This window comes from Myiozetetes cayanensis, unplaced genomic scaffold (assembly GCF_022539395.1).
Source record: "Myiozetetes cayanensis isolate MyiCay16 unplaced genomic scaffold, myiCay2020 scf19, whole genome shotgun sequence".
NCBI classification, from domain to species: Eukaryota; Metazoa; Chordata; class Aves; order Passeriformes; family Tyrannidae; genus Myiozetetes; species Myiozetetes cayanensis.
In genome coordinates this window covers 4,135,226-4,152,005 of record NW_026087400.1, presented here as the reverse complement: position 1 = coordinate 4,152,005, position 16,780 = coordinate 4,135,226, and the positions used below count along the sequence as shown (strand labels likewise).

At 49.1% G+C, this 16,780-nt stretch overlaps 1 protein-coding gene across 1 annotated transcript; it reads right to left on the bottom strand.

Annotated features, from left to right (window-relative positions):
• Positions 1 to 1,868: 1,868 nt before the first annotated feature.
• On the bottom strand, positions 1,869 to 15,742 carry OPRL1 (opioid related nociceptin receptor 1). Its single transcript, XM_050314140.1, has 4 exons — positions 15,361 to 15,742; positions 14,584 to 14,837; positions 5,304 to 5,659; positions 1,869 to 4,976 (listed from the first exon to the last, which is right to left on the bottom strand). Exons 2-4 carry the CDS (start codon positions 14,808 to 14,810, stop codon positions 4,453 to 4,455), a joined length of 1,107 nt encoding a protein of 368 aa, XP_050170097.1. The 5' UTR covers positions 14,811 to 14,837; positions 15,361 to 15,742; the 3' UTR covers positions 1,869 to 4,452.
• Positions 15,743 to 16,780: the final 1,038 nt, after the last annotated feature.

Genomic DNA, 16,780 nt, shown 5'->3' with positions numbered 1-16,780 from the left:
GAGGTGAGGATCAGGGACGTGATTTACCAACCAATTCTGCAAAGTCACAGCGAAGAAGCTCCGCTGCCACAGAGATTCACACGGAAACACGGCGTGAAGCCGTGAATGCACAATCAGGGCTGAGACTCGGGAGGTGTCCGAGGGAGATTCTCCTGTTGAGAGAAGGAGAAATTTGCTTATGCATAAATACCCACAAAAATAGCTGAGGGGGAAGCACAGGGAAATGAGTGGGAAAGCAAACTGGAGTTTTTTTGGCAGGGCCTGCTTTGCTGCCAGTCTGAGATTCTCTTCTGAGCACGCAGCAAAGGCTGCACCCGCACCAGCTGCTGCTGGAGATCCTTTTCATTTAAAATAGAGGCTCTAACTATAGAGAGCAGCCACTTGCCCTATAAAGCATCGCAGGGTGAGAGGCATCCTTCTCTGAGCACACACTGTCCTACCCAGAATTGAAATCCCAAAGTACCCTGAGAGAGATCAGAGCCCAGTGACAGCTCTTTAAAGAGTTATTAGATCTACCCTGGGGGGTGGGGGGGAAGAAGAAGAGACATTTACAGTCCAGTTCCTCATGAAAACACCTTGGAAAAACAGACATGGCAACTGCTCAGCATCAGGCAGCATCTTTGTCAGGGCAAGTCCTGAGCTGCAGTGTTGTTATCACAAGGGGCCAACACAGCTTTGGTCTTTCTGCACTTGGGGTTTCTCCCACCTGCAGAAGTTGTCTTCAGGCCTGAGGGACAGGTTTTTTGAGGGGCAGAGGCATTTGGAGCAGTGCAAAGGCTTTGTGGCTCCAATGGGCAGTGGGCACGAGGAGGGGCATTTCAACTGAAAACTCACCCAAACCAACTAACCCCTGTCTGACCTGCACCTCAGTAAAGGGTAACTCAACACCTCCCTGGCTAAGTTTTCCCATGGCATAAAACCATAAATCATAGAATATCCAGAGTTGGAAGGGACCCACAAGGATCACTGAGTCCAGCTCCTGGCCCTGCACAGGATATCTTCAAGAATCCCACCATGACCTTGAGGGCATTGCCCATCCAAACTTCAGTGGAAGTGTAAATTCTGCTCCTTATATCTGCTGCTAGGAATTGTAATTCACGGGGATGGAAGTTGTTGGCTGAGGAAGAAGAAAGGAAATGTGGCATTTCTGCCCAGATTTGCTGCAAACCAAGTGGTTCCTCAGGAGAGAGCTCAGTCACTGGTTCATCCATTTCTCAGCCTTTTCCAGCACTTGACTTCAGCCAGCAGCAGCAGAGAGAACACTTAGTACATTAATAAATCCCATAATACTGAATAAAGCACTTTGGTTTATGGCTTTGCTATGAGAACTCACCCCTGGATACTTATAATTAACTGAACTAGAACAGAAATAAAGATTTCCATTTTCTTTCTCACCTTTTTTTTTTTTTTTTAAAGAAGAAAATCACCTGTTAGTAAAAAACCCTCTCTTGATATTTACCTGCCTGTGTAGGAATATTGATCTCCGTGTAGAAGGCACTTCCCTGATCACACATCTCACTGGCTGATCCATCTTTCTTAGAGAACGTGGCCTTGACTTTATTTTCAGAGTAGCTCTGTAATTTATTGTTCTCCCTGATCATGCCTAACCCCAGAACTCCTTGGAAGTGTGGGGAGAGTATGTTGGAAGAGCTGCCTGTTCCAAAACCCAGGGAGCCTATGGAGGCTGGCAGGGTGCAGGCAGCTCACACTCACCTCCAACCACCAGTTTTCCAGCATTTCCACATCCTCTGTTCCTGTGTTAACTACACACAAATTTGCCCATGAAACAAAAGTTCCCACTGATCCCACTAAAAAGGGATCAGGCTGAGACATCCCTGACCCACACAGTTAAATCTTTCAGATCATCATTCAGTGCACAGGAGGTTTTATTTTCCTTTATTAAAGCACACAAGTAGCCACCTAGGAAATTGTCATTTACATTGCAGCAGTTGTAAAATCACACCAACACAACCATTTCCAAAGAGAATTACAGAGCCAGTGCTGCAGCCATCCCGCTGACCACGAGCCTGTAACTCCATAGGCACAGTACAATGAAGTTCTGCTTTCAGGTTTCTGTTGCTCTTCTTATAACAAACTCCACTGAGCATTGAACAGCATGTCTAAACACAGTCACTGCAAGGGCCATGGAAATATCCAAAAGCTTAGTAAACACATATTTATTGGTACTTGATTATGTAAGATCATTGCAGCATATCATTATAACAAAATCCGTATTAAAAAAAAAAACGCCAAACACAGGTATATTTTTTTCAGAGGACATAAATCTATTTAAAAACTCAACCAAGGACGACAAAGGGAGAGTGGCTGTTCCCTAGCCAGCCACTAAAGAACACCCTCCTGCTCCCTAACAGCAAGAACAGCAGTCAGTTCCCAGCTTCAGGTCCAACCATACCCAGACCCCATCAGACCATCTGACAGCTGAGGGGCTGAGCAAACCCAAGGTCAGTCATTGCCCAACACTGTTACTGCATCCACGAACACAACATCCCACCAAACTCAGCTTTTCCAAGGGCATGGATGCAGCTTGCCAGCAGCACAGTTCTCAGGGAGTTGTTCTTCCCATGCCTGGGGGCTGTGTGGGATTTCCTGGTGAGTGCTTGGGGATAAACATCCGTTGCAAAGTGCTTAAAGTGCCCAGATTTCCTCCTCCCCCCAGATTAGTCAGGGGAAGTGATAATTGCAAAGTTTGCTCTGGTATCCCTCCAGACTCCCAATCAAATGCTAATCACAGCATCAAAATCCTCTCAGCTTGAGCAGTTTACAAGGGATCTGGGTCCTATACGTGGGACACTGGAATTTCATCTATATTTTAAGCCCAACCATAAGGGAAACACTCTACATAGAAATATAACATTTGATTCTTTTATACAGCATATATAAAGAACATGACAGCATTGAAATATTGGCAAATCAATACATTAAAAATACAGAATCTCCTAGACCAGAGCACAAGAAATATATTCACATGAAATCTGTACAGTCCGGACGATGCTGCTGGTTCTCGGGTTGAAGTTGACCTCCCATCTCCACATGGGGGTTTTGCTTTACTTCCCCATCAGCACCACTGGCCACCACTGCCCAGATTTCCCCGGGCTGTTGTGCTACAGGGAGAACACCAGTCTGCTGTCCCCTCCACCACAGAGAGCACTCAGTGGTTAAACTCTTTGGGGAAGCTTTCATTATTGAATGAAATGACACGACATTTCATTCTCCACAAAGCTCTGACCCACTGGGAGAGGAAAAAAAAAAATCAATCCACAGTTGGCAGGAGGGGTGGTGCTCTCAGCATCGTGGATCTCATCTCAGTTAAAATAAAAAAACAACAAAACAAACAACAAAACAAACAAAGCCCCACCCCACCCTCCTTTTGTATGATTTGTGCCCCACTTATCCCATGCAGAGCAGATGGGACTGTTTTAGGCTGCCCCCTCCGACCAGGAACGTCCGTGTCTTCTGGAGGAGCTGCCATTCTGACTTCTCCAAAATGGCTTTCCCTATACATAAACACATTTATATATAGGCCACTTCATTCCTTCCCTCTCTCACTGAGGAAGATCCCCAAGGCAGGCTTGGCAAGGTGAAATCCTGCCTTGTATCTGTACCTAGAGCACTACAGATATGTATTTACAGACACATTCTGTCCACTGTCACACTGGAAACACAGAGTTTTTCTTTTTTGAAAAAACAGTAGTAGCAGCATGTAAACGAGGAATTGTGTTCATTTCCTCCTCTTGGAGCTACGATCATCAGTTTTTACAGTCCCTCCTCACCCCCCTGCTCCTCTCCAAGAGGAGGGTTTTACTGCAGACCCCATCTGCAGGAGCTGGCGTTGTCCTCCAAGGCAGTTTGAATTTCCCTTTCCGCCAGCTCCCTCCTCTCCCTCCCCGCATCCTTCCCTGCACGATGACTCATCCTGGAGATGATCTCGGGTTTTGTCTGATGGCTCCTGCCCACTTTGGCTGCAGCAAAGTCTAATTTCAGAGCGATGGCACAGGAATAAAACCCGCACACGAGCGCCCGCTGAGCCACACGAGCTGTTAACGTCTCAACTCGGGAAGGCAAAAAGCAATGGAAGAGTTCACATTCTGTCTGTCTCCCAGCAGCAGAAGTGTAAGTCCCAGGAGCGATGCCTATTTTAAATCCTTAATTCCTGAATTCACAATAATGTTGCAAACCCCCAGGGTTTTGCAGGAATCAAGGGGCTGATTTCAAACGCGTTTCTTAGTGCAGGATGCACTAGAATTAAAAATGCATCGAATGGGCTCACTTTTTCTGCGTGCTCTTGCAGCAGCCAGTTTTCCCAACCCCCAAAATTGTTTCTCGCCTCTCAGCTTTGAGGTCCTGCTAAAGAGCTGTTATCTGAGTTAGTTCTGACGTGGGGGTGGTTGGACTCTGCTGGGCGACAGCCACCATGGGAATTTCCATGCCTAGTCAGGCCGGATTGTTAGTCCCCTCCGAGTTCTTGCAGGCATAGGCCACATCCTTGGCGATGCTGCACATCCTGTTGGACATCTGGAGCTCGGTCCTGAAGGCGGTGGGGAAGCAGAACTTCTTGAAGCACGCCTTGAAGTTCTCATCCAAGAAGGCGTAGAGCACGGGGTTCAGGCTGCTGTTGGCGTACCCCAGCGCGGTGCAGAAGCAGGAGATGGCCAGCTCGAGCTCGCTTTCTGCCTTGGCACCCAAGCACTGGACCAGCACAAAAATCTGGATGGGAGTCCAGCAAACAATGAAGACTGCCACCACCACCAGGACCATTCGGGTGATGCGCCTCAGGTTTCGGTCCTTCTCCTTGGAGCCCGAGAGGACACGGACGTTCTTGAGCCGCCTGATCATGAGACTGTAGCAAATGGTGATGATCAGCACGGGGATCATAAAGGAGAAGAGAAAGACGCAGATGCCGAACACCGGATCCCAGTAGTCCACTGGCGAAGGGAGTTTAATTAGACAATCAATTTCTGCAAGTGAAAAAACAAAGTGGAAAGGAAGATCAGCAAACACAGAGCAAGCAAAAAGGCATCTGCACATTGAGATTACTCTAGACTAGTTAGAGAAGTGGTTGGAGTTAATGTTCTTTGAAGTCTCTCCCAACCTTAATGATTCTGTGATTCTATGTTTAATACTGGGAAGGCAGTAGCAGTGATACAGGGAGGCAAGGGCAGAAAGGAAAGAGTTAAGACAACTTTACAGCAGAGCCCTCACCCCGCTGATGAAACTGGCACTCTGAGCCCATGGGTTCTCCTGGGCATCACCATCTCCCACCCACGGGGTGCAGTTTTACTGACCGTTGTTCTCGTTCTCGGCGGATCCCATCACCATCGCCGGGATGCCGAAGACAGAAGCCAGTGCCCAGATGCAGACATTCACCACCTTGGCCTTGTGGGGAGTGCGGATGTCCAGGGCTTTGATGGGGTGGCAGATGGCGATGTAGCGGTCCACGCTCATCATTGTCAGCGTGAAGGTGCTGGTGAACATGTTGTAGTAGTCTATGGAGATGGCGATCTTGCAGAGGACGTTGCCAAAGGGCCAGAAGCCCAGGAACGTGTCTGTACCCTGGAAGGGTAAGGTCATCAGGCACAGGGTGTCAGCCAGAGCGAGGTTAAAGATGTAAATGTTGGTCGCTGTCTTCATCTTGGTGAATCTGAAATGCAGGAACGAGCAGCTGTTAGAGCTCCACCTGATGATGGGTAATACATCAAACTCTACTGAAGAGGCCATTCTGCCACTTTGGGAAGGATATGCAGTATTTTCTTATGTAATGAGACTGACAACCCTTCACCTTTCCAGCTCTCACAGGTTTATCAACACAGCTCAACTCAGCTCCTAAAAGATCACACACGGTACTTTCATAATCAGTTCCACGGGTGGGAGAAGTTTATTCCCTCAGACTACAAGGAAGGACCATGAAAGCCTGAGCCTGTCAACTCACACAAGTGTTTCTTGAAAAATGACTTCAATAAGGCTAACCTAGGATTTCACCACGTATGGCTTCATCATTATAAATACTGGTGAAAGCTTTACCCAATAAGATGATTTGAAAGATCCAGGGCTAAGCTGATTATCCATTTTGTTAGGGCTCACAGTCAAAAGGCATGGTTGATGTGAGCTGTCAGGTCACAACAGGTGAGATGGCCAACCCTGGCCAGCTAAAAACTGGTCAGGAATGAGGTTTGAATCAGAAATCAAAACATCACAATGGATCTTCCTCAAGAAAGAGGTAAAGTCACAAGTCAGCTCTACTTCAAAGAATTTTTGTCACTTCGATATTACTTTTATCACATGAACTGACTGCCAAAAAGAGAGATTCACCTTGCTCTAATAGCAATCATCTCCTTTTCACACTTGGGAAATGATGCAGAGCAAACTGTAATCACCTACCCATGAGACATGCAGAGTCTGCAGAAATGGAAGCTCAACAGTGACTCTGGGACTGAATCTAACATTTCAACTCCAGGATGTTCCTCTCATGGGCAAGATAGGAGCTCAAATAGGTATAATTTTAAAACTACAGCTCATCCATCATTTACTATACTAATGGCCTTTGCAGAAATGTGGCCAAAAATGGCAGACAGGGATTTGTGTTATTAACAGAGTGCAAGATCGTTTGAGGGTAACATTTCTACTCGTAAACTGCTGCACTATTTTCACCCTATGTTAGAATATTATAGGGTCTGATTTGACCTAAAAAGCTCTTTTTGTCAATTTGATTCAGAACAGCAAACCCATAACTGCCCTTCTCAGCTTTATGCCCTCCCCTCAGGGTCTGAACTTCAGTTCTTGAGAGCTGATTTGAATGCTTGGCAGAACATTATCAGTGGCACACTCTGAACTCTGCTGAGACACACGGTGACGTGGCCAGCTTTGCAAGAATAGGAGCCAGGGGAGCCACAATCCAGACTATAAAGTCTATTTTTTCACTTGCCTTGGAGCTTTAAGCTGGGCTCGTATTAGAAATCTGAAAGTGGCTTCAGAAAGCAAGACCAAATGTTCCATTTGACCTTCAAAGCCAAGGAAAGCTTTTGGAGGTGAGCACTGATGGAAGCATGGTGGGAAACACCGAGGTCCCTGCAAAAGCCTGTGTCAGGATCCTCTTGCCCCAGAAATCACAGGTTCTTAGAAAGCCAGCCCAGATAAACTTATATAACCAGAACTAGTAGAAGAGAAATGCCAATGCCTTTCCTTTTGTGGTGGGATGAACAAGCAAAACACTTTGCAAATCCAACTCAACCAGGCAGCTGCCAGGGCTTCAAGCTTTGGGATTTCCTCAGCAGAATTACCAGAGATTCCAGTGCCCTGAACCCCAGAGCAGCATCTCAGGGTAGGCAGGTTTTCTTTTTGTGTTTGAATTCTTGCAGTTGGCCCAAGCATGGCAAAGTACTCAGGGGGGTGAGGTGGGTCTGTAAGTGGGTTCAGTCACCTTCCCCTCTAGGTCAGCAGAGGGGAATTAAAATGAAGAAAATTAAATCACTGCTTTTTATCAGCCCCCACAAAAATAAATATTGTCAGCTCAGGCTTTAGGAAATGATTCAGTCACCTAAGACCGTGCTAGCAAAGGTCTCCTGGGAGCTGTAGCCTTCTCTGCCTAGCACAGACTGGCTGGGCTGGCTCAAGCTTCCCGAAGGTCAAGCTTGTTGCAGTTCATCCTTTCAAGAGGACTGGAGCTGGAGGCAATTTATCAACATGCCTCTAACACTGACTGCTCTTACTGATGTTATAACTCAAGGGAATGATGATTTTGAGCAATGATAAGCAACTGGAACAGAAAAACATAAAAAATCAAAGGTTGTTTGGGTTTGGTTTTCTAATTGACCAGTGGGAGAACAAACAGAGTTCACCTATTTCCAGCCCCCTTTCCAACATCCATGGGGCACAAAGCTGCCTCCCTGCACACTCCTGCTTCCTCAGCACTGTGAGAAGTTTGGGGCATCTCAGCCAGCCCTGAGCTCAGGGTGTGCAGATCACAAACCTTCAGCTCCCTCCCGCACCCCTCCACCCCCACCAGCCCCTCTCTTCCCAGACACTACTCAGCAAGAACTCAAAATCCAGCTGCAATTGGTCGGCTTGGCCCTGCAAAATCTGCTCTCCCTCAATGCACAGATCCCCCTCTGCCACTTCCTTCTTCACCACCTCCTCAAGGTGATGGCAGAGCCACCTTCCCTCACTCCCTCCAGCATGGGGACACACTGAGGTGACTGGCCCACCACTTACCTCCTTCATCCCACCTTCTGGTGGATTTTAAAGCTGATCTTGTGCTCTTGAAAGGTGGGGAAATTAATTTACACCTAATTAATTACTTCTACTCCACTTTCTCTGCATGCTGAGAGCCAACAGCCATTACCCCAACCAAACAATGTTCCCAAACATTTCCAGAATGTTCAGTACACAAAAAAAAAAATCAATTAATCGCTTCTCTGTGGATTAACCTCCTTTTCTTTTCCTGCAGGAACTGAGAGCGTTCTTTTTCTTAATCTGCACAAAAAAATAAGACAAATTAAACTCTCGGGCTTCAGGAGGCACCTCAGTTTCCTCCCCTCATGGCACAGCTCTGCTGCAGATAAGCCTGTGGCCTCCATGGAGGACATTAATTCCCTGCTGAGCCACTTTCTTGCACTCTGCCATGGAGGTAATTTCCTAATGGAGCATCTCCCACAGGGTGGTTCTCAGCTCTTCATCCAGCTCTACCTTTGTCACAACAGTAATTGCTTTGCAATCCTGTTCTCTCGGATGCTGAAGCCTAAGAGAAAAAAATGCCTGGATATCATCTCAGCACTTGTCTTCCCTCTCCTTTTTGATAAGTGGACCTCAAGCAACATTACCTGGAACAAAGCTGGACTTCAGCAAGGGGAAGATGCGATCTGGGAGTGAGGATCGGTACGACACAACTCTCTGGGCTTTAGGGCCCTGTTTGTCACAAGGATGGATTCTGCCCCTGGCTGAGAGTCAGGGGAGCTGCAGACCTGTTTTACCTACTTTCCCTCTTTTCCACCCAGCCATGGCCAGGCTGCAGGACAGTGAGCCACTCTGGATGCCCCCAGGCTAAGGACCAGCTGGCTGCAGCAAACCTGCAACCCGAAATGGGGCAGCAGACACTGGGGCAGAGGGACCAGAGCAAAGCCTGCAGCCATGGAGAACCCTAAGCTTTATCTCCATGAGCTCTCTGCCTCCAGGAGTCTCTTGATTTTCATATTCATAGCTCCAGCTAATTGGGATGCAGACAGTGCTGTTCACCTTGAGCAGCTCTCTCCATCCCCTCCTCACACCCTGGCAGCAGTGACAGCCTTTGCCCCAGTCCCTGAACGTGCACCTGGGAGCAAAACAGAGCAGAAAAGGCTCAGGGAGAATTTTTACTGAGCTACTCCCACCCTGTGACGGTAGAAATCAGCTCTGGTTCTCTCACCTCTCTGCTCCCAGCCTGCTCATAGCCTACAGGTTGTGTGAAGCTGCTGTTTGATCTGGCACATAGCATCGTGATTTGTGTCCCCCCAGCCCTACACCCACGCTGTGCTCTCCACATCCCTGCTGCTCTGATCACCATTTCAGAGCCCCCTGAGCCTGAAACTTCCAACCAGCTCAAGATGATTTATTCTTAATGGTTTGACAGGCCCTTGAAAAATCCAAAGAGTTTGAGAAGGGACAAATTTAAATTACTTTGAACTCTGAGGCCAGGCACTACAGCAAAAGCAGCCATCAACATAGCACCTAAAAGCCTATAAATTACCCAGCAGGACAGGGACTGACTAGCAGGGGTTAGTTAAGGAGTCTGCTGCCAGCCAGGGTGAGCACACACTTTGGGACACACTTTGGGATTTTCTTGCCCTTGAGTTTCACCACTGTGTCCAGGTGACAACTATGAAAAACAAGCACTGCCCTTCTCCTCTGGGGGCTCTATGGGGACCAGCGTGGATGGGGACATCTCATGGCCCCAACTGCTGCGTGGCTGCAAAAGCCTCAGTAGCTCACCCAGGGGCTCACAGGGATGCTCCCACATCCCTGAGCAGATGTTTGGCCACCAGGAGTGGTGCTCTGGTCTGAGGAGGGCATTCATCAGCCTCCACCCTGCAGCAAGATGCTCTTATCCCAGTTCACGGGCCAGACCTGCCTCTACTGAGTTGCTCAAACCCAACATGCTGCTGGCAATTGCCCAGTCCACGAGAAAGAGTGGGAACTGAGTCCCACATTAAACATCACAGAATTGCTGCTGCACATGGGCAACTCCCTTTCACCCATCTCACCAAAGCCAGGTGAGACAAAGAGCCCTCCAAACTGGAGCCACAGGATCTGTGTTAGCAGGGACCAGACATGGCTTCTATGAGTGATGTGGCTGAGCCCTGCTCACCTGGGCTCGTGGGAACCCAGAAATCAGGGAGCTGCTGAGCTGTCCTTTGCAGCTACTATCACAACAGATTCCCCTCCTGCTCACCTCACCATCCTCTCCAGGGCACAGAGCCCTCAGCGTGGCTTTTACTTCTCTATAGATTGCAAGAATTGTCTATTTTATTTTTTTTTCAAGGAAAAACTAAGAGAAGACTCAGATGGCTCCACCATCACACTGGGTCCCCATTGCATTAATCTCCATTTCAGCTCTGAGATACTCAGCTGGTCGAGGCTTTTGCCTTAGAAAGCTTTCTATTAAGAAATCAGAATCTCTGCAATGTCATAATTAACTTCATTTCCCCTATCTCATCACAGCCAGCTGCCCTCACCCCTGTTCTCAGGGACTGTGGCAGTTTTCAAGCAGAGTAACAGCTGGCACAGCATCCCCAGGCAGGATCGTGGTGCAAGCAGCCCCCATCACATCCTTCCTCCTAAAGCTTCACCTGAAAGCAGCAAATGAAAGTCCAGGAGCCTGTCAGCCCTCATCTGCCTAAAATATTGCTTAAAATGCTCTGAAAAGTGTTTTTCAGTAGAGAGAGCTGAGCATCCCCAGTACTTCGCTGGGCTCCCAACAGAGAGAGCCCATAGTAAAGAGTGACCAAGAAATGAGCCATCATTTCCACAGGGGCCTGAACTGGAGGATGGGAGTCCTCCAGGTCATCACTGCTGAGCATTGTAGCAGCATGGTGGAGCTGGGGACAGAGGACTCTCTGGACCAGAAGCTGCATGTTGTCCCTCCCCTGGCACAAGAGTGGCTGGCAGCAGTTCAGGGGTCTCTGTCACAGCCCTATAACAACACCTGGGTCAGCATCACCTCCAGCCTCCGTGAGTCACCCACCCCCAGGGCCCCTGAAAGAACAATCCATCCTCCTTCCCCTTTGCTTTCCTTCCTAAAAACAAAGCTCTTGGGCAAGCAGCCTTGCAGAATTCAGTTAACAGCTAAGAGGGATCTCAGCAGCCTTGTTTCCTTCGCTCTCCCCCCAAACCCTCTGCTCAGCTCCTTGTTTCACATTCATTAAAAAGAAGAACAGGAAATATATGCAGAAGAGAGCAAACAGCAGAAGGAGGAGGGAGGTGAGGCATCATCTCTGCTGGCAAGGAGTACCATGATGAGCCAGCAGAACAAATCCACAGACGAGGCAGGTTCCCACAGCAGGCCCTTTACTGTCCAGGAAATCGTGTTCCTGATGAGAGCCCTTCTCCATCTTACCCAATTAGTGCTGCTCAGCACTGGAAGGGACTGACAGCCACACGATGACTGTCTCTAAATTAATCATTCCAAATTTCAAATCACTCCAAATATAATAGAGATGTAGGCTGGGTTCTATAACACGGGGGAAAACCTAGAGGAGGCTTTGCATTTTCACTTTCATGTGAAGTACTGGGAGATTTTAAAACTTTTCCCTCAGTGCTGCAGAAGACTCATTCAAAAGGAACAAAAAATGAGCCTGATGCCTCCAATTTCCTCGAGTGCTGGTATTAGAGTCTTTTTATTTCCCAGCTCCCTCAAAAACAGGAAACAATTACTGTTTATGACATTGTACTATTCTTTTTCTCTAAGATAATACACCATTTTCCGATGGGCTGTGTAGTATGTTGAAGCATGAAAAGAAAAAACCCCAGCTTTTATAGGGTGCATCATATCTACAGGTGACAGGGGTGCAGCACAGAGGGTTTGCCAATCACTTTTCCATTAACGGAAGAGATAGATCATTAAAAGATCCAAAACCCCATGTTGACTTATCAGCAACCAGCTTTCAGCCTACTGAAAAACAGATGCTACTCAAGGCATGAAGCATCAATGTCCCAATCTGGGGAGAAAAACCTGTGTTTGAGAAGTTCATCAGCATCTTCTTTGTGTGGTCACTAATTTGGTAGCTCTGCATCAACCCACATAAACAGCAAGGGTGAGAATCTGGGATATTGAGCTCAGTTTATCATCACACCTGCTCCTGACCTCAACATACAGAACAAGGAGAGAAGAATCCTGAACAGAGATAACGAGAAATTGTAGTTACTCACTGACCTAAGAAGGGTCATTTCCTTGGGTACAACTTAGTGTTGGCATCAGCTCAGTACTGAGCTCCCAGGAGACACAGATGGGGAAAACCAGTGAGAACAGCAGCTTCTACACATGCCCCAGCTCAGTTATAACTTTCCCAGCACACATTTTTCAAGGGGGCACTCCAGGCTCACATAAAAGGGTTTTTTTGGGGAAAAAAAAAAAAAAGAAAGAAAAGAAAGGAGGTGAATCCCCAAAAATGAGTACTCAAATAATCAAAATTGTCTGTTGGCACTTTTTTGTACATATAGGGGTTTCTGCATAAAGGGCAATAGAGAAATGGAAAATGGCTGGGGGAGATGGGGGTGGCACCTGTCTTCAGTTTTCAATTGCTTAAACCCAGTAAAATCAGAGTACACACAAACAAGTTAAGTTCCAGGGGAAATTCCGGGTGCTGAAATCCCACTTCCTTTTCCTGAGTGCCATTTATCCAACTGGAAGGTATCAAAGTCAAAAAGACGTGGAACAGAAGGCACCATTCTGCATGCATGGCCACGGCACAAGTCCACCCTGACCAGGATGCTGGTTTGGGACACTGATGTCATTTGTGATACCCAGTCACAGCACTGGGAAGGGGCCAGCAGGATCCAGCTGCTCACAAACCCACAAGACCTTTGCAGACAGGCAGATTTCTGCCAAGACTTCTTCTCCTCACACACATCTAAGGTTCATGCACAGGGTAAGGACTCCCTCCCTCTGCACACACACTGGCTGGCATCCCCATGGAGCTGCATCGCTGTCAGACAAGGACTTCAAACTCCCAGAGCCTCACTACTCACCACACTTAGACACACCCACAAACTCCTCAGATGACTACCACTACACTGAACAGGAACACGAGCTCTTCAGACATGGCATGAGGTTACTGCAAACCTGGTCTCTGCATCTGCAGGCTCCCCAGGGCTAATGGGATCCCTTCTCTCTGCCATAAGCTCCTCTGCAAAGAGAGCACAGATAGGCAGCCTGATGAACAGTCACCTCACTCTGCCCTTGTAGCAGAGATTTAGACACCCTCCACCGACCTCTGATATCAGAGACTTAATTTTGCAGCATCTCCTACAACCAAGTTGTGTTTATTCAGGGGAAAGATGCTTTGGAAGCAGTTGGGCTACTGGCAGGAGCAAGACAATCTCATCAGTGTCTGAATACCTGCTAAATATTTGCATTTTCTGTTGGAGGATTCAACTTGTCTTTTCTGTGCTGGCAGCATCCACCTGCAGCAGGAAACTGCTCCAAGACATGGATAAAATGGAAGATCCCTCCTTAACATGAAAGGCGCAGAGATCAGAAGGGGAGTGCTGCGATTTAACACAATCACAGCCCTAACAGCTGCATAAACTTATTCTGTACTTAGAAGGGGAACAAGGTTTCTGATTCCCAGAAATAAGGGTGTTTGATCCACAGCAAAACCAGACAGGGACACTTAAAATGCCAGCCAGGGAGGCTGGAGTGGTTCGTGCTCCATGCTCTGTCCCTCTGCAAAGGTCCCCCACTCTCCTGACTTCAGCACGAGGAGTCAGAGAAGTTGCCCTCAGTTCTGCAGCATCCTGTCACACCTTATTCATGACTGCAGCTTCCAAAGGGTTGGAAGAGTTACATTCCTGATTTTTTCCCCTGTACAACTAAGAGCTTCCCCACACGCTCTTTGGAAAGAGCCAGCTCCCAGATGGAGCAGCACCTGCAAACACAGCTGGGGTGCCGGACACAGCACAGGAAGGAGAGGTCCCATTAAGGAGCCAGCACACCCTGGCAGCAGAATGCTCCCAGCTCATTGCCCTCTTTAGGGACATCCAGCTCCCTACAAAAAAAACCCAACCAACCAACCAACCAAAAAACACCCACAAAACATTTTTTTGAGCACCTCTGCTCTCTCTGTTCCATTCTCTGGGTTAAACTTTAGGAGGCACCAGAGGGCAGCTGAAAACTGGCAGAAACCTTCATCGCAGCCTAGGAAGGGTTAAAAAAAAACCAAATAAAACCAAAACAATAAAACAAATGCTACATCATTACCACTAAAGCACACCACGAACACCAGGGAAGCACCTGCTGGCTTCACCTGAGGCAGGGATTGAGGGAGGGGAGGTCTGCCCTGCTCCCAGCCTTGCCCGGAGCCTCCCTGCGTGTCCTACCTGACGATCACATACATGACGGAGCAGTTGCCCACCAGCCCCACAATGCACACGATGGAATAGACAACCACGATGGTGATCTTGATGCTGAGTGGCAGGAAGCTGTCCCCAGTGCTGTTGTTAAACCAGTTGCTGGGGAGAAAGCTCAGGTTGAGCATGGAGGAGTCATTCAGCAGCTTTCTCAGGTCAGGGTCTTCAAAAATATGGGCGGGGAAGAGCGGGTCCATCCTGAAGCACCAGCCTGCGCCAAGGACCTGGGGCACCAAGAGACAGTTTTAAGATCTGCTGATCAAACGGGTAGCACGGGACTGTAGCAAAGCATGTGCACGAGAAGCGCTGGGGAAGGATGATTTATTACCAGGGAGAAGGATGATTTATTGCTGGGGAACGCAGCCCCCCCTCCCCATCCCCCCCGAACCTTCCCAGGACCATTTTGATGGTCTTGCAACCCTGAGAGCCCGGCGCATCCCGGGCACACCGGGATCACGCATATCTCCACACCGCCGGCGCAGGGGACGCGCGGGCTGCACACGCCATCCTTCCCAGGGGCTAGATGCTCCCACCTGCCTCTCCCATCCCTGCGGGCCGGTGAGTCTGTCTCCACACGCGGCTTTGTGCCTCCAGACCTTCCACTGCCCCCCGTGTCCCCCGAGAGCCACCGCAGCCCCCCACTGGGGCTGAGGCACAACCTCCCCACCCCCAAGTCCCGGTCCATATCCTAATAAAACGGCAGAAAAAAAGCCCAAAGTTGGAAATAAACCCCACTTGGCTCCGAACCTGCGGCGGGTCCCCTCTAGCGCAGCTCCGGACCAGGCTCCGCTCCCCGCGGCCGCATCCAGCACCCCCGGGCCGGGGGATGAGGGGGGACACGGGACAAAGCCGGGGGCTCCGCAGGTGGAGGAGGGGAAGGGGCTGCTCTCGCAGGCAGGGATGCTGCCAGAGCAGGGGGCTGCACCCCGGATCCCACGTTTTTAAGGAAAAGGGAGGGATGAGAGAGAGGGAGGGAGGGAGGACGAAGGGCGGCTGGGCAGAGCCGGGCTGCTCCCACTGCGTAAGAGAAAAGCGGGAGGGGGAAGGAGGAAAAGAAGCGCGGGGAGGGGAAAGAAATAATAAATTGCCAAACGCAGCAAAGGGAAGGCGAGCCCACACCTGCGAGACACGGGCAGCGTCCTCCCCCCGCCCCGCAGGCGCCGGGAGCTGCGGTGGCCTCCCCGTCCCACCCCCGGCATGGGGAGGGGGGGCCAGGACCCCCCAACCTCCCCAAACCCTTCCTCTGCCGCAGCCCTCGTCCCGCAGCCTACCTGGGATGGGCACCCAGCCGGAGACGCCGGGAAGAATCGTGGAAGGGTGCTGAGGAGACAGGGATTCGGGTAGCAGATTCCTCCCTCCTCTGCAATTGTGCAACCTGATCGCTGTGCTAGCGCAGGAGCAGCGGAATGGGGAATCTGACCTAGAAATTGGCAAAAAAAACACGAGGAGGAATGAGAATTAGGGGGAGAAAATTGTTATTATTTAGTGATCTCCTAGCAGCATTAACTAAAGGTCATTTTTTTGCAACCCAGACCATCCTGCACTTCACATCAGAGTTAGAGTAACACACATATTCCAAGAGGCTGCAGTGGTAAATTCATTACCTCAAGGTGGGGTGAGCCACAAAGACCCCACGGGTACCTGCAGTTCCCAGTCTGGCTGTGAGATATTGACCCTCATGAACCTGGTGCCCGAGAGCTGCAGAGTCCCCCAGGTATGCCACCCCTCAAACAGGTTGCACAGAGGGCATTTGGGGTCCACCCCCAGTTTAATCCCAGATTGACTACTGAGAACTAAAGCCTCAGGGTCTGGTTCCTGTGGCCATCTACAGCATTTCCCCAAAGAAGCCATTTCCCAGCAATCTGAGAAAATCTCCCAGTGTTGGGGACATAAGCAGAGACACATAGATCAGATTCAATCTGGGGCACACTGTTACTGCCCAGGAGATGGGGAACATGACCATGAGCTCTTGTATCAAATGCTTTTTGTCTTCCCAAGCCTACAGCCAGCCCAACACAGAGCTCCTGGGGCCCAGTGGGCAGTCAGTGCTATCCCTTTCTGCCCCAGTTCTGTTTCAATGGATGTTTGGGGACATTTAGCACAAAAGCTGCATCTTCTTCGCAAGGAACACAATGCCAAGGTGTGGTGTTGCATGGTAATTTTCCTG